The 27,324-nt window shown below is 37.0% G+C and overlaps 1 protein-coding gene across 3 annotated transcripts in view; it reads left to right on the plus strand.

The window, feature by feature from the left end:
- LOC126183196 (gamma-aminobutyric acid type B receptor subunit 1) overlaps positions 1–27,324 on the plus strand; it is a 523,138-nt gene that overhangs the window by 7,288 nt on the left and 488,526 nt on the right. For all 3 annotated transcript variants that reach the window (XM_049924952.1, XM_049924953.1, XM_049924951.1), the window contains exons 5-6: positions 15,557–15,727; positions 20,032–20,248. In XM_049924952.1, the coding sequence (XP_049780909.1) occupies positions 15,557–15,727; positions 20,032–20,248 (388 nt within the window). The remainder of the gene's footprint in view (positions 1–15,556; positions 15,728–20,031; positions 20,249–27,324) is intronic.

The following is a 27,324-nucleotide window of genomic DNA, read 5'->3' on the forward strand; positions in this document are numbered from 1 at the left end:
GCAAAATCGCTACGCTCTCGACTGACAAACTGAGACCCTGGAAAGAGTGGGTTTTGTATTATGTTTGCGATACCATGTTGAGTGTAGGTGAGAAAATGTGTGTTCAATATTGAGTTAATTAAGGCTGGGTTTGATATAGTGGGTGAAACAGAACTGAGATTTCTAGTAACTTTGTCTATTGTATGTAGTGAAACGTCCCAGTTGAGGATGAGAAAATAACTGTTGTCTGACTTTTTAAAAAGTCAAGGCACAAATGTTTAGAATTATCTTCATATACCACTTTTCTCCAATTATATAAAATGAGGTTTCTTCCCAAATTTGTCATTAGAAAAATATGGGGTCATCTTGTATTTGCAGATTAAACTATTGTTGCTGAGGTCAATGTTTTTACATAATTTTCCTCTTACATTTACAGATGAAGCTTTGGCTATTGCGGTATTGTACAAATTTATTTTGAAGTGTTCTGAAGCAAACAATATGTTCGTTTGAATAGATTCGAGATTTTCCAAAATGCAGATACACTTAATACATTATCAATCTTGTTTGATCAGTTGTGTGACATTTGACTTGGGGCACTAGCTCAACAGATGGATATGTCAAACTATGAGCTGGGTACAGCAACAGTCTACTACTCTGCTTAAAAACTTGACTATTTTGTGAAACACAGGAGGAAACAGCAATAAATTGTATCAACTTACAAACTTCTGTAGTATTTGAATGGGTTTGCAATAGTTCTCATAAAAGTACAGTAACCATATACATACATTTATGCTGCTTTTAAGTAAAGGTAACATCCAAAGGCAAAAATCTTGTCCTCCAAAAACCCTTACATGATTATGAACCATAGTCAGTATCTTATTTGGTTATGAGAAAGTAATGATTTATGAACTGCATTGCAAATGAAAATTTGGTTATTCACGTATTAGAATACTCAGGGAAAATGTTACCAGCTTTTAATCAGCTTTAGAACAAGACGGTGACATTTAGATAAAACAAGAAAGAAAATTAATCTACAATTAAATGTGTAACAAACAAAACAAATTGCAGTAAACGGACTTATTACTGCAAGAATAAATTATAGCGAGAAGACCTGTTTTGGAAATGGTACCAACAGATGGCATTAAATCAAGTGAAAGTTAGAGGATTGTTGCTCAAGCACAGCACTATTGAAGGCTTGGAGGGGGAACAGTGACATGAGCTTAGCTGAGAACTGAGTGTGGGGAAGTGAATGGCAAGGGGCAACATATCATCTTGCTGCCAACCACAGGAATGTATACTGCATGCACTGGCTTTTTATGAACATCTGCCATGTTTAAACTGCAGTTTGCCTGAATCTATTTGTAGTATGAATCAAATTGACTTTAAAATTGGCCAAATATTCAACATTGACATACATTTCTGCAGGAGACACCAAAATTCTAGACTGGGGCAGTGACATACTTATGTGTTTCAAGCAGTAATGTTGTTGATGCTCACCATGAGGTATCACAGAAACAAACTGTGTGTCAGCTGCTGGTTCTACACAGGTAATGAGGGAGCAGTAGGCAGACAATATATTTTTGTTGTAAAACACATTGTAACATTCTCACATCAGTATAAAAGTGAAATCTGCTGTCTTTTTTTCTCCTTTTTTTGCTTTTTTAAAAAGATCACATCATATTTGGAAGAACCAGCCAAATACTTGTGACAATGAAGATATAAGTTTCTCAGTTGCCCTGTTAGGATGATGATTAAAAATAGTGGTACCACAGATGACAGGCTAAAGAGGTAGTGAAGATAAAAATTAATATAAACCATTTCTTTTTGTGTATTCTGTTAAGCTTTGTATTATCAAAATGGATACATCCAAGAACTGGTGTAAGTTTAGAATAGATGTAATGGTAATGTTTTAGGTGGATACCTAACATCAGAATAAATTTGATTAGTCAGAATATGTTAAAAAATAAATTTTTCTCAAGGAGCCTCTTAAAAAAATGGGAGCCATGTTATATTCAGTGTCATTTTATACTGGGGTAAATATGGTGTTAATAATGCCAGTGTGTAATAATAAATTTCTGCAACATATTGTATTTCAGAAGGTTAGTTTTTCTCCTTTTTGTTTTGGGTAAAAATAATTCTTATACCGAAATTTGTGTAGAAGTTTGTAAGTGTCTGACTGTAAGATTCTGTGAACTCTTATAAGTGAGATCCTGAAGACTAAATAATTACATTTTGGTTAATTAATGCATCTTAATCCTTCCTAGACTATCAGTATAGTTCTGCTGTGTAACTCTGCAACTAAAGTCCATGTTTATGAAGTTGTAGGATTATTTCAATTAGAACTTCATTTACTGCCTTAGCCAGTCATCAAAAGTGAATGTAACCTGAGCTATGCCACACGGGCCATTGCTGTTGGCCATATACAAACATTTTTAGTTAATGTTGGCAGTTCTGTAATATTGTTTGCAAATAGCATTGTTGTTTAAAGACATCATGAATAATTTGTGCATGTAAATAAAAAGCAACATTATTGTTTAAGCACACTTTCAGTTGTGTGTGCCCTCCTCCATAGCTGAGTGGTCAGCATGGCTAACAGCCATGTGGAGGCTCTGAGTTCTATTCCAAACACTGCGAGGGATTTGTCGTTAGTGAGAGGACTGGACCACGGTCCACTCAGCCGTGTGATGATAATTGAGGAGTTGCTTGAATGAGAAGTAGCAGCTCAAAGATCTGCAAAGCTGACAATAGGTGGGATAGTAGTTTGCCGACACCACACCCCTCCATACAACACATGTCTGCAGCTCGTGGTCTTCTTGCGGTAGCGTTCTCGTGTCCCGAGCATGGGGTCCTGGGTTTGATTCCCGGTGGGGTCAGGGATTTTCACCTACCTTGAGATGACTGGGTGTTTGTGTTGTCCTCATCATCATTCATAAAAGTGGCGAGATTGGGCTGAACAAAGGGTGGGAATTTGTATGGGTACTGATAACTGCGCAGTTGAATGCCCCACAAACCAAACATCATCCATACAGCACAGCGGTCGTGTGTCCTGATTGGCTTCTTCAAGGCTAGAATGGTGGAGCTTTCTTCAATGTGATGCATGCTTTTGACTGCAGGTAGGGGCATGAAAATGTAAGACATCAGTGGGGACCAAATGATCATTGAAGTTAACTGTTGTATATGAGTAGAGGTGTGGTACAGTTCATAATGAAAAATGTCCCGTACCCTCTCTGCGTATATGAAATCGGTGAAAGACAGTCAGACAAAAGTGAGTCATAAGAGATCGATAAACCACATCATAGTATCCTCTTGATGATGATGTAGATGTGAAGCCTCTCTTTGCTTTAAGGAACCCTGATTCCTGAGCAACATAAAATAACATTGACAACCAAATATCCTACAGGTATGATTTCTAAAATAGAAATCACTAAAGGAAGTATCAAGGGTGCTGTGATAAGTTTTAATGTGTCTGCCACAAAACTAGAGGATAGTAGTCTTAATCTAAAATTAGTTTGAAAATTGGGGAAGGCATATGTACTAAAAGTGAAAGACACAGCATTAATGTTCCACAATGATATTTTTTTTATATTTTGTTAAAAACCAGCTTTTGATTTTGTAGGCAATCACCAGAAAATTTAAGACTGAACAGGCTGTCCATTTCATTTAACTGTTTGACAAAGGGTTCATCAAACCACCTTCAAGCTATTTCTCCATCATTCTACTCTTGAATGGCACGTGGGAAAAATGAATACTAAAATCATACCATGATGCCTTATTTCTTGATGATCATTTCTCCTGTGTAGTTAGGTGCCGACAAAATATTTTAGCATTTGATGGAGAAAGTTGGTGATTGAAATTTCATGAGAAGATCCTGCTGCAACAAAAAATGCCTTTGTTTTAATGATTGACAACTCAGTTCTCCTGTCATACTGGTAGCATTCCCTCCCCTGTACAAAACGAGCTGCCCTTATTTGCACTTTGTTGATGCCCTCTGTCGATCCTATCTGATGTGGATACCACACTGCACAGGAGTATTCCAAGAGCACCTTTTGAGTTTTCTGCCAATAAATTCGTCATTGTTTCACTTTCCCAACAAAATTATTTATGTGATAGTTCCAATTTAAGGTATTTGTAATTGTAATCCCTTAGTTTTTAGCTGTATTCACAATTGTTACATGTGTGTGATTTATTGTGTAACAAAAATTTGGTAGATTCCTTTTAGTACATATGTGAATGACTTCACTCTTCTCATTATTCAGAGTCAACAACTCTGGTTCTTTCCCAACATAGCTGCAACAATTTACAACTACAATATCAGTCATTTCTAGGTGTACAGACACCCTGTGTTTGCTCTGCATCCTTTTTTTAGATGGGGCCCTTCATGTAGATCCACCCTCTGGCACAAATCAAGGAATCTGCAGCCTACATGGTCACAGAACCTCGTGAGCCTCCGATTCAGACCCTTGGCTCTGTATCACGTCTGCAGTTGGTCCAGTTGGTGGTGTTATGGATGGTGAGCTCAACCTTCACCTCACAAGCAAGACTGGCACTCTTTGCCGATTTCAGATAGCCGCCTGAAACCAGAGATAATCTCTTTGGAACCAAAGTGGCACACATTGTTGGTACCAACATGAGCCACCCGTGGCAGCTGACTGCACCATGTGGTCTTAGACACCTGGAAGCATCCATTCCACATCTGAGATTACTCTTCCTGCCATGCACACAGTGCATGCTAGATTTTTTTCCCCTCCTTGGCAGCCATATCCCCAAGGGGCTTGACTCTGCACCTGATTGAGCTCCCAACTACCAGTAACCCCACCCTCTTACTGTTCGGATCGTGCAGGCCAAGAGGCTTCCTCTAAAACATGACAAGTGTCTGCATTTGGCTCAGAGTGTGTATCACACAGACAGCACCTGAAACTTGTTCATGAGACGGACCAGAAAGTTCTCAGATTCGCTCCCGTGGAAAGTCTTGCTGTCGTCTTGCTGTCTGCGACACCTTGGAATGACCTCCCACTCGACCCTGGGTGAGGGGTCATCTTCAGTGGAGATTGTACGTGGGGCGGCCATAGTATTGGACTGATTGGGGGCACTTGGGGCATGCTGGACATCCCTTGGATCCCACGTCTGGCCTCCCACAGCGATGCCCACTGGTAACAGCCTCAAGCTGCATGACCAAAGCCAGCACTGCCTGGAGCTATGAGCAAAGGGTCACCAACACGACTCACATCTGAACACAGCAATCACAGTCCCTATCCATACTAAAGACAGGAAATATCTATAGACAGTTATTAAAACACGGAACTGTGCCTGAAGAATACAAAAATGTGCAATGTTTAGAGTTCTAACCATTTTGCTTTTCTAAATTCTTTGTCAGTATCGTATTACACTGAGCTAAATATATTACCAATTTTAAAATATTTAAACAGAAGCATGTGTTTGACATGTTGCAGGCAACCAAGGAACAGGTCACATAAATCGATAACTTCAATAAATGGTAAATGAAAATATCTTATCAGGATGAAAAGGAAGACTGAAAACTCAAAATACCACAAGATGAGGAACACATGGAAAAACTGTGGGTGTAGACACTAAATGCTAAATTGTGTACAGCCTCCAGGCTGCCAAACATACTGAGATATAAAGGGACTCTGCCTGAGAGAACTGTTCCTTCGTGAGCTGTTTTTGAGATTAGCACTGACATAAAAAATGGGAATAACAAGATTGGATGCTGTTTTTAGAGATTTAATACTAAACAAATTAAAAGAATAAGTTCAAGTAAATGTGTGTCCAATTTTAAGTGGATGTGAAGATACGAATGTTTGAAATGGACACATACACTTTCGAAACTTATGACCAGCACTTATGCCTGTAATGTCTGCATCAAGAGACTGCAGATCGGAGCTCACTGAATGAATGTGGTAGTTAGTCTTCAGAGCAATGTTGCACATCTTGCCACATGTTGAATGTGTTGACAAGGTATTTGTTTTAGGGTTTTGTATAGATAATTCTGCTGTAGTTGTTCAGATGGTTTCCTAAGCATCAAATAGCAGATTCAAGTGTGTTAAGTGTGTGTTTGCAGCTCGTTTACCCCCTACAAATCTGCATTCTCAAAAAGGAGAGCCATAGATTGAAGAAAATATAGCTGGATATAACAAATATTTTTTGTTGAGGCAAAGAAAATGTTACTACATCCTCTAACAATTGAAAAATCCTTTTCTGTATCAGTGATGGGATAGCAATTTATGACAGATCTACATCTCTACATAGATGCATGCAATAGACGCACACAGTAAAGACTGTGTGTGTAACTGCCCTTGTGCACATTCATTTCTTCTATTTACTTATGTCCAACATCCTGCAGTATTTTATAAATGACATGTTGTGCTTGGATTGTTATTTCTAAAATAACAGCTGTAATGACATACAATTTGCTAAAAACACCAATTCAATTTTAGGGGTACATTCTGTGTTTTTGTAAAAAACAAATTTCTTTTAAAATAGTTCACCATTCTGTGCCTCATCATGAAGTACATCAATGCACATTTATTACTGAGAAGAGAACATCATCCTTGTGTTTACCATATTTACATGATTCATGTTGTATACATAAGAAAATGGTATTTTCCCATTCTGTGTAGATGGACGCAGAAATAATATAATTTTAAAGACATTAATAAATTTGTAATTAGGTAATGCTGTGATGGTAGACCTTGGGTAAAAATGTGTTTTTGGCACTACATGTATGAGCTTTAGATGATAGTACTCGGTATGTTCACAGAGCATTAATTAATAAATATTACACCTAGAACATGCACCACGATAAATGGGATTGCAGTATTTACATACATTTTATAGAAATCTTTATAATAAGTATACACTGAGCATATTCATGCTTAAATACCTGGTTAACTTAATTTTATCATTATGGGGTTATGTGATTTATGTAACTATGGCTGACATGAGGACATCCTCTTAACAGTAATGAATAAGCATTGGCCTGAACAAGATTGTGGCTGGGGTAAAAATTCAGAACATATCTCCATAAAATGTGTATTTTCTTGCAAAAGAAGAAAATACATGATATCTGTAAGGACAAATTACCAAGTGTGAAGAACACACATCATTTAGAGTTTATAATTATTCTGTAAATGAGTATTACAAAACTATGAGAAGAAAAAAGTGAACTGAATGTGCAAAAATTTTTCATGATAGTTCACCCTTTCAGAAAAGCGAAGTCAATAACTTCAAACATAAAGTGCAACACTGTGACAGCAACACAAATTTGGTCCGTGGCAACTTCTTTATAGCACTCTCTACTGTAGATTATGGAAGTGCAGTATGCGGCTCTCATGAGTCATATGAAACGGAAAAGGCCAGTGTGAATAAGACAGGACAAGAAAATTTATTGATGCAGATAAATGAGAAATCGAATGTTGTCCGTATAAATTTGCCAACCTTAAAATGTTGTTCTTATGAATTATTGGCTTTTGTGATAAAGCATGAAATAAATAGTACAAGACAATGTGCACAACAAAGGTAGGCCTAAAATTTGCAGCTTCAAATTGACAAGAACAATTAAAATCAATGACCACCCCAACAACTACCACAACAGAAATGGCAGCATCAAAAACATTAGCAGCAACAGTAGTAAGCAACTCACCACAGCACTAAATGACCCATGAAGCACACAAAACCTGTGGTTCTCAAGGAATTTTGGTACCTCATCAGGACACAGGATGGAACATGACGCTGTGTAACGTAAATACAAATGTAGTCTCATCCTAATCACATGCAGATTTTAAGCCTAAACATTCCATGTCTTAGAAAGAAATCCTTAAAACTTAGGGTAGCAATGACTGGTGCCAATACTGACTGCATGTGCATTATGGAGTGCTGATGCAGAAATTTTAAACTAAGCAGCATTTACACTCATCTGTATGGGTTTTCAGGTTAGTATTGTAGAAAGATTACCAGGAATGGCAGATGTTTATATTCTTATCAAATTAGGTGTCAGGTGTAGAAGATGTGAGGCTGAATCATTGTATGTGGAAAAATATTTTCAAACAGCTGTGCAGTTGTATGAAATGCAAGAAAAAGTCAGCAGTAACAATATACAGACCACCTTGTGGAGATACAGGAAGTATTTGTTACTCAATTAGAAACGCTACCAAAATTCTATTTACTGACAGAATCACTGTACTTGTTTGTGGGGACTTCCATGTAAATCCTGTAGATGAAGTAGGCTGAAAGATCAGTTCCTAAATTGCTCATGTAGCTTCAGTGTATTTCCTCACATATAAGAACCTGCAAGAATAATATAGTCGTACAGACAATATGTTTTCAGTGTAGGACCTACACAAGTAGAGGTAAGATATTGATTTTGGGTCATCAGACCACAGTCCTCTGGTTCTCAAAATTCTGTAAGTGTCGGTGCAAGAAATAAAAGCATGCTTCACCTATAAATGAAATTTATCTACAGAAAACTATATAAACTTTGTAAATATTCCAAGTAATTAGTCATGGGTAGAAGGGTAGCCCCTAACAAATGCCAGTGATGTGTATAATTCATTTTCTTTAATTTTTATGGGATATTTCAAGATGTGCTTTCCATAGATACCAAGATTCACTTGACGATGTAACACTTGCACTACAGCTGGCATTAAAAGTTTTTGTATAACTATGAAAAGACTAATTGCTAAAATGAAAACATCCACAAATCAACAGTTTGTAGAGTATATAGAATTACAGGACACATGAAAAAGTAATTGCTAATGCAACATTTCTAAATACGGTAGTTTAATAAACCACATAGAACGTCAAAAACTGTGTGGGGGAATTGTGAAGATCAAATCGGGGAAGATGTGAAGAACAGGATATCATTCTCAAAAATGCAGGAAATGTTAATATTAAAAAAAGATTTTCCACATTGTATGAAATTATTTCATAGATGAAAAACTTAATTAAACTCGAAATTCACAAATCAATAAAGAAAAACAAGGTTCAAAGGCTATTTTGTAGCATGAGGGTGGTTCCATCAAATGAACATGAAGTGTTAAAAGTGATAAAAAACTTGAAACCTAAGATGTCAACAAGTGTAGATGAGTGCTGGTGTCCATCATAATAAACGCTAACACAGGTTACTTAGGCCCCTCTCATACATTGCCGACTTCTCATTAGTATAGTATAGGTTAATTGAGGTTTGCTTCTGTCAGTCATGTCATCCTTTTAGAAACAAAAAAATTGAAAGAAATAGGTGTTCGATGGCGGGGAAAATAGCGGTTTGAATCATGCCTACAGAACTGAATACAGACTGTAGGGCCGATGTCAGGTTACTCCAGTCACAAAATCAGTCTAGTATCAGGTACAAAAATGTGAAAATAGGAGTCCCCACAAGGTATTGTTATAGGTACGTACAATATTACTTCCTGTTTAAAATGACATGCACCTCAGACAATGCAGCCAATATTGTGCTAATTTCAGATTATATTAGTGTTATAAGGGTGCCAAAGCAACTGCTGCATACAGTTACTGATAAAGTCTTCAAGTACGTCCACTCTTGGATCAATGTGTACAGGTATATATTAAATGTAAGTAGAAAAAATTACGTGCAATTTGGGAAAATGAGTCAAAATTTAAATGTAGAACTGGTGTTGGTTGATAGACACTCGTGTAAAGTAAGATCTACAAAATTGCTGAGGATTCATGTTAATTGAAACCAACTTTTAATGGCCAGGAAATAAGGTCCACACAGAAACTCAGTTCTGCCCATTTTGCTCTATGGATTATTGAAAACCTTTGTACCTGAGAACATGTCAAAATGGTATACTTCAGCTGTTTTCAGTTATTTGCAACACACGAAATAATGTTTTGGGATTCTACCAGTTGCTGCCTAAAACAAGAACAGTGACAACAATTTTTGTTGTTCTACAGAAGAGGGCTGTCTGAAAAACAGTCTTCCACAGGCACACTGCAAAACCATATTCAGAAAGTTTAAGCACTGACAATTCCTTAACTATATATTTACAAATGTGTTGACTGTACCAGGGGAACACCTTTAAGATTTTCAGACAGTCTGACTTTTATAGTTAAGTGGTCCTTAAGGCTGTATTATGTGTTCTGCACAACATGCAGTGTGGAGCAAGAAATTTCATACATAAAAAACGGCAGTTTCAGTGGCTGAAGCATGAACAACTGACCAAGCTGGATGCTGCGCAGCCAGTTAGTGATTTCTGAACATAAAGACAGCATAGAGGTGTGACTCGTCCACCCCAAAGGTCAAGGCATTAAAAACTATCAGATCAAGGAAAAGCTGTAGCAAGTGTTCCTGACCTTAATTTTCTATTGTGCTAACTCAAGACGATTGTGCGAAAGCAATCAGGAAGAATTTTGCTGAACACTGTTTCCTGTAACACTGTACAAAAGAACTATATCCAAACACAACCTTGAGGTATAGCTTGCCCATGACAGAACATTTTAACAAGGCTGCTGCTACCAGTGCCAGCCAGGACCCAAGACTCCATCGTCACTATAGACACAGTTGGGCAGTGGTGTGGCCTGGACTATGGCAGAATAGCAATATGGAGTACTTTGGCTCAGTCTGGACTCCCATTTAGGAGGAGAATGAGTAAAGCCCTCGTATGACTGATTTAGGTTTTCAATGGTTACCCTAAATCACTTAAGTAAATTGCCAAGGTAGTGTCTATGAGAAGGAAGTGATTAGTTTCCTTTCACACTTACGCTGAACTAGAGCTTCTGCCCATTCTTTAATGAAATAGTTGCTGATACACTATAAACCCAAATTTTGTATTTTACTTCAAGCAGTAATGAGTTATACACTCATTCCCCATGTGTGAGCTGGATGCCTCAGTGTCTGATGCTCAAGAAAGTGCACCTCATTAAATCTAGTACGACATATTGCTATACCTACAATGGAACTGAATAGAAATCCCCATTCCACTTTCTAATAGAACCTGGCAGTCGAGATGATTCTCTACTTGTGGAGGGTAGCCATTTTGTTTGTTCCCTTGAAGCAATTTACATCAAAAGGATATACAGTACAACACTGGGGTCAGGAAACATTCCACATGGGAAAAATATATCTAAAAACAAAGATGATGAGACTTACCAAACAAAAGCGCTGGCAGGTCGATAGACACACAAACATACACACAGAATTCAAGCTTTCGCAACAAACGGTTGCTTTGTCAGGACGAAGCAACCGTTTGTTGCGAAAGCTTGAATTTTGTGTGTATGTTTGTGTTTGTTTGTGTGTCTATCGACCTGCCAGCGCTTTTGTTTGGTAAGTCTCATCATCTATATATATGATTTGCAAATGAACAGTTTCGAGATTTCTGAGCCTTACATCTGATTACTATTTGCCATACTTATCACATGTAAGAGATTTCAAGAAAAGATTCGGCAAAGCACTGAATATCGTAAAATGACCGAATCACCAATTGGAATGTGTCAGTGAGCTGCCATCAACATGTTGACTGCCACAAGGCAACCGGCAAGCACAGTGGAGCCTTAGGCTTGATGCCACGTGCCCGCTTGCAGCCACAGCAGAACCTCACTCCTGATGCTGTGGCCTGGCAGTGAAATATCCATCACAGTGCATGTGACAGTCTTTGTGTTAAACATGGAAGGGAACTCCAAAATCTTTTGATGTCCAGATCAGACAAGTGATGCTGCAAAAGACATGAAAGAAATGTCAGTGATTTAGCAAATAGGGTGATGGATAATGCAACTTTGTGAAAGGAGTTTCAGAAGAATGTTTTTGCTATCACTGGTGATCAAATAATCATGGAAGTCTAATATTTTAAATTCTTAGGACTGAAGATTGATGAAAAGCTCTCTTGGAAGTATCGCACTAAGGATCTTGTGCAGAAACTAAATTCTGTTACTAAAGGATAATGTGTCCTGTCTGAGAGACTGAAATACAAAAACTTGTTCAGTTTTCATACTTTGACGCACCAAAGATTATTCTTAACCCAGAAAAGGACAGTGGAATTCATCTGCAGTATTAGTTAACAAACTGTGTAAGTTGTTAAGCATCTCGTATTGTAGCTCTGCTGTCCCAGTATACATTCTGTCTCATGGGATTTATGGTTAATAATATCACTCATTCAAGTGGAACTGCCACATTCACTCAATGAGCACTAGATGGAAAAACAATTTGCACAGCGATAACAGTTCTTTTATCATTGTACAGAAAGAAGTGCAATATTCTGCATGTTTCATTTCCAGCAGACCTGAGAAATTTGAGCGATGAACTCCAGATTTCAAATTTAAGTTGAAAAGCTTGATTCCCTGCTCCTACACGGGAATTCGGTGAAGTAGTTTATAGTCCTGCAGTTTAAAATACTATTCATTGTATATACCATTGCAGAGTTTAATAAAGTTAATTACCTATTGTTTTGACAGGCCACAAAAACATGACACTATTTTTTCAATGTAGTCACCAAGTCTTTGTAAATAATGGTTGGATCTTTCTACTATTCATAGAGTTCCTTAAAAATACAGAAGTGTTAAGAAAAAACAACACTTTTAATGACTAGAAATAGGACGTTCATATTCACAAGACATGTACATTAGTATGTTCTGTAGAAATGATTAGCATTTTAGTCACCTTTGGTTCAGCATGTGTTCTGTTGCCTAGTAGGAACAGGATCCGCCATGGTCCCAGATAACGTGTTCCATGTGTGATGGCATCAATGCGTGAATGGTGTCCTGTAGTATAGCCATCCATGCTGCATTCACCTGGTTCCAAAGTTCACCTCTGGTGCTCGGCATTGGGTCACATCGCTGCACCCGTTGTTTCACCATAGTCCTCACATTTTTTATTGGCAACAAATCCGGTGGGCCAGGGCAAAAGGCTGACATCCTGTGACACCAAGAAGGCCATATCTGTGCAACATGTTGTCGTGCATTATCTTTCTGAAAAATGGCGTCTGGGGTGTTGTGCAGAAAGAGTATGGCTACAGGTCACAGGTTCTCATTCACATAGGTCACAGTGTCCTGGACACACACCATCTGTGATTTGTGGTTGTACCCAATAGCACCCCACACCATAAAGCCTTGAGTTGGGATGTATGTCTTGTGCGAATGCAGTCAATGTGATGCCACTCCCACCATCTGCGGTGAACTAAAATGTGGCCATAATTTTGAAACAAACAAAACCTCTATTCATCTGAGAACACTATCTGATGCTATTCCTGTCCCCAGTGATGTCATTCCATACACTATTGCCATAAAGCATGTTTCTGTTTTTTCATCAAAGGTAAGCGGAGAAGTGGACGACACACATGTAACCCATGCCGTAATAAATGGTGATGAACTATCACCCTTGATAGAGAGTCTCTGGCAAGTACTTACCTTCAAGAGTTCTAAGTACTGCCCGGCACCACACACAGTACAAGAAACTCTTCTAGCTGTCAGACTATTAGGTTATTCCTCAAGGAGGAAAGGGATATGTTGGTGATTGCTAGAAAGGAAAGGCAGGTCACTCACAACCTAACTGTTGTGAATTTTTCCTTTTGGTATAGCATTATATCTAGTTTTATAGACTACTACTATCATGATGTGGTAGATTTTGTGAAGGAAACAACAGAATTTATCTGGGTGACACAAAGATTGCCATGATATTAAAAGTTGTTTTTTGGTACATGTTGCACAATACAATTTTGATGTGGGGGAAAAAATACAAATATAAACTTCAGTTTTGACAGTTCAGTATAAGGAAGCAGATTCAAACTATAATTCTCTTGAAGCTATTCTTTGAGTGGCATTCCAGAACAGCAGTCACCCAAGAAACATTGAGATATGATACTGGATAATTATAGATTAAAGATGTATGAAATAGCAAACACTACAGGCACACCCAGAAGGGAGTGCATGGTACATTTTATGTGGTGAAATAACGATAAACATTGTGTATAAGGTGATTACTGTATTCATTGGTTGAGCACTGACAAAAAAAACAAATATGGATAATATTTGCTCTGCAATGTTTTAGTCATTTTAAAAAGAATCAAATTGATTTTTGTGCACTTAGTTGTTACTATGAATGAACAGTGGGCCCTCACTTCTGAACAAAATGACACAACTATCAAAGCAGTGACCCTGCAGCAGAAATTTCACTGTTGGATAGATTATGACCTCCATTTTCTGAGAAGCAGAAGGTAGTCATCTTATTTGCTACCTTGCAAATAGTAAAACAGTAATTGAGAAAGACTTGTATAGTCACATGGATGCAGTTCTAGACTGCAAAAGATGATCTTCTTACATGGCCACAAATGTGTGCGGGAAAATGTATAGATTTTAAGTACTATTCTTATGAACATTTACCTTACCCTCTAGATGGTAACAGGTGAGGCGAACTCTAGATTGCAGTTTATTGGTAGAATCCAGAAGCGATGCAGTCTTTCAGCGAAGGAAATTCCTTACAATACTTTAGTTCATCCAGTCTTATGAGTATCGTTTGTCTGCAAGAGACCCTTACCAGGTGGATCTGATTCAAGAGATTGAGAAGGTCCAAAGAAGAGTGGCAAGATTCATGACTGGTACATTTAGCCATCGCGAGAGTGTTAAAAATCTCATAGAAAGTTTGAAGTGGGTCACACTTGCAGATAGACGACACGCTAATCAGAAGGGGTCGCTCAGTATATTCCAAACTCAGATCTTCACTGGGGATGTAGAGCATATATTATTACTGCCAACTTTCAAATTTCCCAATTACCACCATTCAAAGATAAGGGAAATTAGAGCTCATACAGATATTTACTTCCATCCAACTTTGACTTATTCTTACATCTAAAGAAATGTGTGGCATAAAAATGTGAACATTGGAAACTCCAGGATGGAATAATGACAATATCATGAAAAAGACAATTGTTACCGACCATTGTAATGGAGATTCTGAGTTGCGGATGTGCACATCAAAAAGATTGTGAAACAAGAAAGTTTGCTGTAGAGAGAGGGGGGGGGGGGGGGAGAGAGAGAGAGAGAGAGAGAGAGAGAGAGAGAGAGAGAGAGAGAGAGAGAGAGAGAGAAATTCCTATGAAGGCTTTTTTGACCGAGAGCTTACTTGTGTTTGACAGCCTTTTTCATGTGCCTATCTGTGACTCGGCAACTCCACTATATGGTGAGTAGCAACTGTCCTTTTCATAATATTATCATAAAAATGTTTTGATTACATTGAAGAGATTATGGAATGTATACATGGGCATTTTCAGACCTTCCAGACCTTCCAGAATTGCACTTCAGGGATAAAATTTACTTGTGGGAAAAACATTGGAAAAAATGTATTGACCTAACAGGGGTGAATACAATAAAATAAGTCTTTGTTTACCTAAAAAAATTCTACATTGTGACGAAAAGAAGTTAAATTCTTGCTGTTTTATGTATATTTAGTGGTTACCTGTCAATACATTAGTTGCCTTGTGACACACAAAAGGTAATGATTCTAATTTGAAAACTATGCAGCAGGTTAGAATTTCATACACTGGGGTAGTAGCTGTCATAAAGAGTTATAAATAGATATTTATGAGTGTTATGTAAACTTTGTTTTGTTTTTCAGCTTTGTTATGGTGCCAGCTCACCAGCCCTATCTGATCGGAATCGCTTTCCAACACTGTTTCGTACTCATCCATCAGCTACAGTGCATAATCCAACAAGAATAAAACTCATGGAAAAATTTGGCTGGTCTCGTGTTGCCATACTGCAGCAAGCAGAAGAAGTATTTATCTCGGTAAGTTTACATACAGGATTTGTATTTATCATTCTGATATTTGTGAATTATGTCAGTGGAGTGAAATGATTTTCATATTGTCTTTTTCTGATTAAAGCTCACAGTTTTGCTTGTCTAATCCACAGAGAAATTACTTAGTAAGTTACTGAATTTACAAAATTGGAGAATTATTCTCTCTTCTACATTAAAAGAAGTCTATTCTAACTTTGAATAACTTAGCCTCACATTGTTTGCACACTTATTACTGAACAGGCTGATGATGGTAGTTTACTTTGATCCAGGAAAGGCGGGCCTCAAATATCTGTAAAGTCATTGTGACTTATTATTTATGTGACTTTTTAAAGTTATCACACTAAAATGCTGTGATAATTCCTTCAGCAAGATGATGCTGATTCACTTCCTGGACAAACTGAGCTAATACTGTATCTCTTATGACTTCAATGTCTGTCTGATGGTAGAGTTTATCCATGTACTCTCCTTATTCCCATTTTTTACATTCACTGTGAAATACTGTAAATGTCCACTGTGAACAAGTCATTCAAGACTTTCATTACTTTTGATACAGTATCTCTCTTTTTACCACCAGGTAGACCAACCTGTCAGTGAAAACTATTTTATTCAGTAAAAGATGAAAACATAACAGCTCCAGTTTTATGCTAAATGGCATCACCGAAGAGGCACGTGGCAATTATAGTTTTCAATTTTTATGCGAGCAATCTTTCACTCTGGTTATTTGATTGTGTGTTTGATTGCATGCTTGAAGTCTCCAGTTCTGTTGTTTGTATCTCTTCTCTATACATTTGTTACCTTCAAGTGCTGCATAGATTAAATTAGCAGCATGTAATTACTCAATTCATTAATTTTCTCATTCATCAAATTTTAGGCAAGAGTGATTTTGTCTTCACATTGGTTCATAATGATTACTTACACAGCACACACTGAACTGTGCAGCCTCTCAATAGTAGCTAAAGTACAAAATTCTTTTGCGTGCAAGAACATCATTTTGAATCTCTCACAAACCAAGGCTGCTGTATATTAAAATTTATTTTACAAATGTTTGCGACTTTAATACAGGTCTTTTATAACAGTCACAAGAGATGAATATATCACACATTGTTGTGATTAATGCTCTTCAGACACTAGTTGTAGGTATGATTCTTGGGCGAGATGTCTGATATCTTTGTGAAAAGCCCACACTATTTCATAGATGCGACAGATGGATATCTTCAGGTGCAATGAACACACTGCTGACCTATGACTAAAGCTACCTATTTATGCCAGACTAAGTGAGAAATGTGCATGTGGTAGACAGCAGTGAAGATCAGTAGTGGGAAGGACAGGTAGGCCGCCAGTCAGATGATGAACCAAGGACTTTGACATATGGCATCAGCCACCTCAGTTCCCTCTGCTGGAAGGCACATGCAGAAATACATGTCGTTGCTGGTGTGTGACCGTACTCGTCATTGTCATCCAAATTTTGAAGCTGCCACCAAAGTCTCATCCCTTGTATGACCTTTGTGATTCCTGTGACTTCAATATTGCCAGTGCCAGACCCCATGCTATGCTGAGTTGGAAACCTGTATCTCTGTTTATAGGATTTGTTGAGCTGTGAAATTCCATTGCTTCTGTAATCATGAGTTAAAATGTACATGCTTTTGGCCATATGTAGATTTCCTTCTGATGAAGGTATATTTATATATACCGAAACTTTGGTCAATAATTTTTATAAATCTTTATCCTGCAACTGTTTTGGCTGTCATCATTTACCGTGAACCGTATGTAGGTGACAGCTTTGTTACCTGTCCCAATGGCATTGCATTACTGGACACATTTCTGCAACATCTCATTTATCTTCCTCCTAACATCAGGTTTACAATAAAGATGGAGAAGAACAGGTAATAATCATTCCTGGACATATTGGTGCAGAGTAAAAACTATGGCACCTTTGGTCACACTGTGTACCATAAACAAACCCGCGCTGACTTATACTTACAGATCACCAGCTGTTACCACACTGGCAATGAAGTTACATGCTTAGGACATTGGTCCAAAGAGAATGTACCATTCCAGGTTCATACAACTTATCAGATGCACTACGCCACCTCCATACCATATTCCTGCAAAATCGATATTCTGAACAGGGGTTCATTGGGATGTTCCCATCTTCTTTCCTCCCTTAAATGGGAGATTCGCCATGGCTTACCTGGTGCATGTCGGACAGTGTGGGGAGCTAGAAGAAAGTGAATAACAAAGAGGAATGGTTGTTGTGCCACACGTCAGCTGTCTCTCTTCGGAAATAGGAAGATACTGAAAAAGCTTACAGCTAAATGCAGCATCCATCTGCCGTTGAAACATGGAGCTCTTCTAGGCTCAATGAAGGACATTATTGGTTTGAGAAAGCCCAATGTTTATAAGATGCCTTGTAGCCACAGGAAGTTGTGCATTGGACGAAAACTTGTCACACATTGGAAGACAGATGCATCGAATGTCAACAACACACACCTTGACCATCAGAGAAATCGGATGTGGCAGAGCATTTTTCCAGTATGGAGCACAGTATGAACTAAAGAAGTAACAAAATTCTCTCAACAAAGTCTTCTTTCTGGGACAGCGTAATTAAAGAAGCCATGGAAATTTGCATCTCGACAAATCTTGTGAACAGAGATGAAGGGTTTCCAGCCTAACACATCATGGGATTCAGTGCTGCTAATATTAAAGTCAAAGTGATCAAAAAGGGAAACTATTGGTGTCCAAAGGATTATGTTTCAGCGGAGACTTAGATATTCAGATGACAATGGCAAGGATGGTCACTTGCCTCAGAGGAAAGTATTTTGGCTTGTGGCTTGTGATGGAGTGCTGGGGTTGTTGACAGCTGCTCATGGTAGGAACAATAGCCTTTGTGCATGCGTTGACAACCTTGGTTCATTGTCCAACAGGTGGCATAGTATCCTTCCTGCTATGAATCATGAAATCTTCGCTATTGGCCACTGAATGTGATGCCTTCAAGCCTGCGTATTTCCCACTTAGACCAGCATAAATATGAGGTGTCAGACATAGCTCAGCAATACGTCCAGGACAGCTGAAGATGTCAATCAGTTGTGCCATTGAAATGTTGAGGGATTTTCGTGATGACATCCAACGCCTCGCCTGAGAACCGTTTCTACAGTGTGTCCCATATTACTTGTAAAAGTGTGACGGGTGAAGAGAGGTCTCAAAAACAATAGTGACAATATGTAAAATTTATTTTATTGCCAGCTGATATTGGACGTACATTCTTCATCGGTGGCCCTTTTTTTGGAAGACCAAACGTACTCTAGAAATAAAAATCAGCACACTGTATTGTCAATTCCAATAACTGCAGAATACAGTAACATGAAATAATTACAAATTAGTGTCATGTTGATAAATGCATACATCTCTCTGTGTGTGCGCCACAGGCTAATGATGGGAATTTGTTGTGTCATCAGCATGTTGTATGCTGCATATCATGTTGAGTGTAAACACAAAGTGAGATGTAATGATTTATCAACATGACAATATATGATAAAGTAATATTATTCATATTATTGTCTTTTGTATATCTTGACACAGACAGTGAATTAACTGGGCCACTGATGATGGACGTAAGTACGAGACCAGTTCAGCAATAAAATAATTTTTATATGTGACGGCGTTGGTCGATAGGTAACTCAAAATGATGATCTTCCAACATGTGAATGTTGCAGAGTACTGAGTACATAAGAAAACTGTCCTTTGTACCTTGTAATCCCGTGACAGGCGTACCGTCATCAGCACTTCTGCTCTTTTGACTAATGATGCTTTAGAAAGCAGCTAACAACTTCTTCATATCATGGACTACAGATGGCTTTTCTTTTATACCCCATCCATTTCCAAGCACTTTAGGAATCTGTACGAGTGCGAGTTATTCCATGTATACAAGCATTGTTGAATTTCCTCGCATTTGAAGTTGTTGTATATCAGATGTTCATATCTGAGCAAGACTCCACTCGGACAGTTTTGTATCTTCTTATTATTGTAAGCTGGTATGTATGTGTCATTTGCCCAACCACTTGAGCAGCACTCTGCACTGAATAATGACCTTCTTATCTAGAAACTTAGCACTAGCTCAAGAGATACATGGTAAAGGCAAAGGAAGCAACAATATCGAGATTGCAGCAATAAGTAGCGATGTTAAATAATATGTTAAATGCTCACTTTCTGATTTATTTCTAAATTGACATTTTGTGCATTTGCAATTTTACTAGACTTTTGTATTCTGTAATAATTTATGCACTTTTTCCCAGACTGTGGAAGACTTGGAAGCACGTTGCAAAGAGAGTAATATCGAAATTGTGACTAGGCAAAGTTTCTTAAGTGACCCAGCAGATGCTGTACGGAATTTACGAAGGCAAGATGCAAGAATCATAGTTGGTCTTTTCTATGTTGTCGCAGCTCGGAGGGTGCTTTGTGAGATGTATAAGCAGAATATTTATGGGAAGTCATATGTCTGGTTCTTTATAGGTATGAAATTTATTTATTTAATTACAGTGCTTTAGATACTTGTACTGTGTGGGATAAATAATGCTTAGATTAGTTACTTAATGTGCAATTAATTTGTAATAATAAGTTGACGTGAATGTTTAAGAACTTTGTAAAAATTGTGTGTCACTCAATGCAGTCATTTGGATATGAGTTTACTAACAGAAACAACTGTTTTAATTATCCTTACAATTAGAACTTGTGGCAGGGATATGAATTTGTGTGATATTGTGCTAAGCAACTTCTCCAAAGTTTACATTGAGCAGTTATCAATTGGAGAAATGTCTTGTTATATTAATGGCTTAGACATCCTGGTGACAAACATATCAAAATTTGTTTCTTGACGTTTTCCATGTGGATAAAATATTCCCTCATCGTTCAATCAGGTGTCCCAAGTAGTACTATTTCTTCTTCCAATATTTTGGCTGATAATCATTCAGCCATAATCTAGGTGAGTTGGTGACAGAATTAAAACCACCTTACACAATACTGTTGAGCAGGGTTAGGTAGCCATGAAGCTGTAGTGATCTGCAGTTCCAAACCAACATGTCAAACAGAGTTATCTACTTCTTTTAAAAACTGCTACATTTTTAATTTATGGATACTGAAGAACAACTATTTAACAAAAAAAATGTTTACATCTTCACTATTTGTTAAAAACATAAGAACTTAATTTAATAATATGTTGTCAATATATTCTTATATTCATAACCCAAGAACTATCATACATTTAATGTGAAACTTGAGTGGATGTTCTGTTAACAATGTCCTTGATATTTGCTGTACAACTTGTTACACTTTCAAGGGAACATTCTCAAAAGGTAATCTGGCATACTAGCTTTGGAGGGAATATCTTCAAAACAATGATATATAAAAAAAATGTTTCTCACATAAAAGTTGATACATAATTAACATTCTTAAAAACTGTGTAATTGAATTTTGTAATAATTTGAAATTTTGCAAAATACCCCACCACCACAAATTAATTATGAAAAACAAAAACTTTTGAAAGAATCTTTCAAGCTACATACATCCATATGTAATAAGGCTGGTTACTGAAATACCATTTTTGGAAAATGTGAGGAATACAGTACCATTTCACATACCTGTATTTTGGTAATTGAAAATAACAAGTAACTCATTATTATGAAACAAATCATTACAATAATGATAATCTATAAATAAATACTTGAAACATAATGTTTTCTTACACCATGCACATAAAAAGAACGAAATTTCTTCACATAATACACATGACAGAGAACACAGTATAAAATTGAAGCTGTGAGGACGGGTCGTGAGTCATGCTTGAGTAGCTCAGTCGGTAGAGCACTTGCATGCGAGAGGCAAAGGTCCCGAGTTCGAGTTTCGGTCTGGCACACAGTTTTAATCTGCCAGGAAGTTTCAATATAAAACATTCTTCAGCAGGATTTCAAATTATTGTGGGTGATCCTCTAAATATCCTTATTTGTATTGGGCACATTTCAGTACATTGGTAATCAATGGCAAAAAGAATCATGTGCCAGTGACTGCAGCTTAATTATATTGTTTCTCGAGTGGAGATTCAGATCAAAATCGTTCAACAGAACTAGATCTGAAAATCTTCTCATAAGTTCCTATACTTACCACCTCTGTACCTGTGCTGTTGAGTTCTTTGGGATCAGTAGATGAACAAGTTTCTTGTTTTCAGGATATGATGGTCAAAATGGTTCTTTTACACTGACTACCAGCTGTTTCATAGTTTCAAATGAAAAATGGTGAATTTGGATAGAGAATTGGCAGATGTGTTTTTGAAGCCCCAGATATCCTTTTGGAAGCATCAAAATCTGGTAAACAAATGTCTGATTAGATCAAAGGATATTTGAGAGATGTTCTCTCTCACATTGAGGGAGAAAAATCTGTAGTATTGTTAGATTCTTAGAGCTGCCAGTCAGAAAGAACTGTATAGAGCATCATATCTGAGGACAAGGGACTTGTTCATCTAGCAATCCCAAAGGGCTTGACAGCACAGACACAGTCATGAGATATACACGGCTTTTGATGTTGAAAGAATTTTGTGAGAAAATTTTCAGGTGTAGTTCTATTTAATGATTTTTGATGTGAATCTCCACTTCAAAAACAATATAATTAAGTTACAGGCACTGGTGTATAATCAATTCTTTTTGCCATGGCTTACCAGTGTACTGAAATGTGCCTGAAACAAATTGAGATATTTAGGGAATCACCCACAACAGTTTGAATTCCTGCTGAATTTTGTTTTATACTGTGTCCTCTGTTGTGTATATTATGAGAAGAAATTTCATTCATTTTATGTGCATGGTATAAGAAAACATTATGCTTCAAGCATTTATTTATAGATCATCATTATAGTAATGATATTGTTTTGTAATAATGAGTCACTTATTATTTTCAATCAACAAAATTCATGTATATGAAACAGTAAACTAAAAAGTGTGTGTGTGTGTGTGTGTGTGTGTGTGTGTGTGTGAGAGAGAGAGAGAGAGAGAGAGAGAGAGAGAGAAATGTAAAATAAAAATTTAAAACATAAAATAAGTAACTAGACTAATAATGAATGTTTAGATTACAAAATTCGGTTATACAGTTTAAAGGATGTTAGTTATGTATAAACTTTTATATTAGAAAAATATCCTGGTTTTGAAGATATTCACTTGAAACCAATATGCCAAATTACCTTTCAGGCTGTGTTTTACACCTGGAAAGTGAAATTGGACACAAACAACTAATACCTGTTGCATTATTTTGCCCTCTCTGCGCACCTGCCAAGTTTCATAAAGATCTTTCATTGACATTTGGTAATGTTCCCTTGTTAGTAGATGAATATGAGTGTCCAGGTGTTCATCAGTCAGTCATTCTGTGCTTATTTTTAGTATAATTCATATTTTGAAATAATGAATCATAGAGGTAGGTAGAAGCAAACAAGGCCTTTATCTTAAGTGTGTCATTAAATAATATAGGATATTCCTTTTGAGACATTAGAGGCCAACAGGTTTTGAGCTCTGCAACACCTATTAAGATACAAATCATTTTTTAAAAGATATTATTTTGAGTTCAACAGCTCTCCTTTCTATGTCATAAATATTCTCACTGGCAGAAGATATATTCAGTACTTTAGGGTTAGCCCAAGGGAGTGATACAAACTGGATTACCACTGAAATCTTTTTAAAACGTGAAAATCATTCAGTGAAAACATCCCTTAAATTTGAGATCATTGTTGCATGTTATTCACTGTCATAAGGTATCTGACTGTCTTCTGTTTGGGTCTTCAGAGTTGGAAATTGTCTTAACCCACCGTTTTTAAGGCAGCACTCCCATAAACAAAATTTATAGGTAAAAGAATTTACTTCAGATATCAGCAATATATTTGTCAGCTTTCAAATTTATCTCATTAAGTTGTTCTCCTAGGTCATTAAGAAAGCAAAATTCATAAACCAGAGATGCTCTCCCAATAAGCTAATAGATTATTCTCTTCTTGTTCTTGCAAAAACAATTTGATGGCTGGTAAAATATTGTGAAAGCATTGAAGTACTGTACCCTTACTGAGCCAGCGCACATCTGTATGGAGAAGTAATTCTCCATATTGCAGTTCCAGTTCATCTGCCAAGTCTTTGAAAAGTATTATTTGATGAGAGTAAGACCTAATATTTCTGACTATCATCATAGCTGTTTTCATTGTTTCATTCAAATTTAAAAACTTTCCACACACAGAGCGCTGGTATAAAATACAGTGGTATGTTAAAAATTGTGAAAAACTTTCAGCTCTTCGACACTGAGCAAGAAAACCCATTTTAGAACCTTCTAATTCTGGAGCTCCATCTGTGGTAATGCTTAAAAACTTGTGGATAACCATTTTATCAGATAGGATGAGTTGCTCCATGACAAAAATATATCTTCTACTCTTGTGTGGCCGTTCAAACAAATTATTTTTCAAAGTTCGTCTCTGACAGTAAAGTTATTAAAAATTATTCTTCCAAAAACTGGCAGCTAGGCAGTGCCTGTTGCGTCATTGGACTCAACTAATTGCAATGAAAATTAACAACTTACATCCAAGGCTGTTTTCAGTTTAGTGGTAACGTCATTAGGTGGTGTTTCAACTCTTCTTGTGACCATTCTTGATAAAAGTTGGAGTTATTCGATGTCAGCCACTATTTCAGACTTGTTTTTGAAATTCTGGATCCACTCATCAGCAGCTTCTCAAAATGCTTCTTTTATGAATTCACCATCTGTAATGTTTTTCATCCTTTTTGCCAATACATTCAAAACACAGTAAGAAGCAAGAGTAGTGGCAACACTTTCATCTACTGGTTTTGTTAACAGATAGTGCTGAAAAGTTAATTGATTTTTAAGTTTCTTAATTTTTTTTCTTTTTCTAGTTCACAGTCTAAAGGAAACTTGGGATTCACTCTTGTGTGCACAGTTTTTAAACATTTATTCATGTTTGTCTTTTTCACAAGTGCAATAAGAGCTTGACACAGTAAACAAATGTATGTGCTATATCATTCTGATACAAAAAATTGATGTTCCCATTCAGTATGAAAACGATAAAATTTATGTTTTTCTTATACACAACTCATTATGTGTGAAGTTGTTGTACTACGTATTATTTTCTTTATACAGTATCACATTTGAAGATCTAAGTCACAAAATGATTACTAAACACTAACTTTGATATAACATTCCTGTTGTAATTGTGTTGGCATGTCTGCATATTCAGTGCTGACAGCACACACAAGCTGTTTGCAGCGGTCTGCATACATATATTCTGCACACTATTAGATTGCAGAAGTTGGCTGACTACCATCATAATGCTATGAAGTTCACCGACTTCTGCCAACATGTACTGAACCTATAATCTGGAAAGATAAATGAAATAATGTAGCAAGGAGTGATGTGCAGGTAGCGGTTGATTGAACTAATGCAGCAAACTTTATTAGCTATGGTTAACATTGTTTTAGAGGTTCAAGATAGATGTGGGTACCAGTTCGGTGATTTTGTTAAGAAACAAAAAACAAACTTGTGTTGAATGAGAGTACATTTTTAATACTACAAAAAAACAGTTGCCATTTTTATTTAACAATTTTTGTGTTACACTCTCAGTACTTGTACAATCTACCTAATAAGCACTCACGACCTACCAGAAGATTGCTATCGATGTGGTGCCAACCCTTGCTGTAGAGGAAATGTGTGTGCATCAGAGATAAGACAGTCGGTAACAAGAGCACCAGTCATATATAAAATTTTGTGTATGTAAATAAACATCCGTGGTGCTTGGTTATTAAATGGGATGGCATGTGCTGGAATGCCAAGCAGAACAAGAGTTCCTTGACATTGCAGATGTGAAATGTGAGGTTTCCATGACTTTTCATGCTGGAAACCCTTGTCAGTTGAGCAGGCTATCTGCTAATTATTCAGGAGGATGATGATTCAAACCCACATTCAGCCATCCTGATTTAGGTTTTCTGTGATTTCCCTAAATCGCTTAAGGTAAATGCGGGGATGGTTTCTTTCAAGTTTCTTGGTTTCTTCTCCGTCCTTTCTTAATCTGAGCTTGTGCTCCGTCTCTAATGACCTCAATGTCAACAGAACATTAAGCACCAATCTCCTCCTCCTCTGCTAATCATATTTCCACAACCTTATCCTATTGGGATTCTCTGATCAAATAAGCTCTGGAAATACATACAGTTAGCAGACATTTGCTGAGCCAAGACCAGGGTTTCCAGCTCAATAAATCATGGAAACCACTCATTTTACTTCTGTGCTTTTAGAGTCACTATTTTTCTGAGTCTGGCTGCCTGACTTTGCAGCATATGTGCTCCATTTTAATAATTAGCCTTAGGATTCATAAACACAATGGATTTGTTGACTGTGTGTTAGTTAAATTTTATTCTTAGATGCTACCTATGACCAATGGTCTTGTTATTGACTGTCTTATATCTGGTAATGCTCATTGATTGATAAGAGTTCACTAACAGAAACAGCTAACTTAACTATCTGTATGTCAGTGACTTACCTAGATGATAGCAGTACAGTTATTAGCCAAAATATCAGAATAAGAAATAATATTGTCACAGATGCATGCACAAAAAGTGGTGGAATAGAACAGAATTTACTCATTTAGTTAGCATAGTGAAAGGAATCAGTGATAGTTAGACTAATGTAATATCAGAGAGGATGGTAGTTGAAAATGCTGTTATGAAAGGTAGGATACTGTTTCTACTAAGCATAAAGTAGATTGCTGTTTATCTAAGAAGTTAACATCAGGCACTCATCTGTGTATCTGACAATGTGGAGAGTAAATGGCAAGAATTCAAGAGTACTGTACAACACGTATTAGATGGATTATTGCCCTGCAAAACTTTGAGCTATAGGAAAGACCTGCTGTTGTGCAGTAGCCATGTTATGAATTTACTATTAAGGCAAAGAGAGCTTCACCACAAAGCTTAGCAAAGCTGAAGCATTGTCAAAAAAACTGAACATAAGGAGATGATTTAACAAGCAGTCAATGATTTTGAAAGCAGTGTTTTAACTCTTGAATGGGCAAAGAATCCTGAGAATTTTAGCTCGTGCATAAAATCAGCTAATAGATGAGTCACCTATCCTGTTACTTACTGAGCATATCAGAAGTGAAATGAATGAAGACAGAAATATTGAATATTGTCTTCTGAACTCATGTTAATAAAAGAGAGAATATTACAGTGCCTCCATTTTAATCTTCTGGCAAATATTGAAATGACGAAGATAGACATAAGCAAATGGATAATCACCTAAAAATACTCAGTAAAGGAAAGGTTATTGGATCGGATGTGGTATATGTTCAATTAAACATAGATTATCACAAATAATATACTCCATTTCTGCTTAGCAACAGTTTATTGCATGTTGCATTAGCAAAGAAGTGTTCCAAGTGATCAATAAAAAGGCACAGTTAATTCCCATTTTAAAGAAGTGTCATCACTGATGTATGTGGTGAAAGGTGACAGCAATACATATTATGAAAAAGATCATTGAATGATGGTGAGATTATCAGGTTGCATACTGCA

The sequence above is a fragment of the Schistocerca cancellata genome, chromosome 4, assembly GCF_023864275.1.
Source record: "Schistocerca cancellata isolate TAMUIC-IGC-003103 chromosome 4, iqSchCanc2.1, whole genome shotgun sequence".
NCBI lineage: Eukaryota > Metazoa > Arthropoda > Insecta > Orthoptera > Acrididae > Schistocerca > Schistocerca cancellata.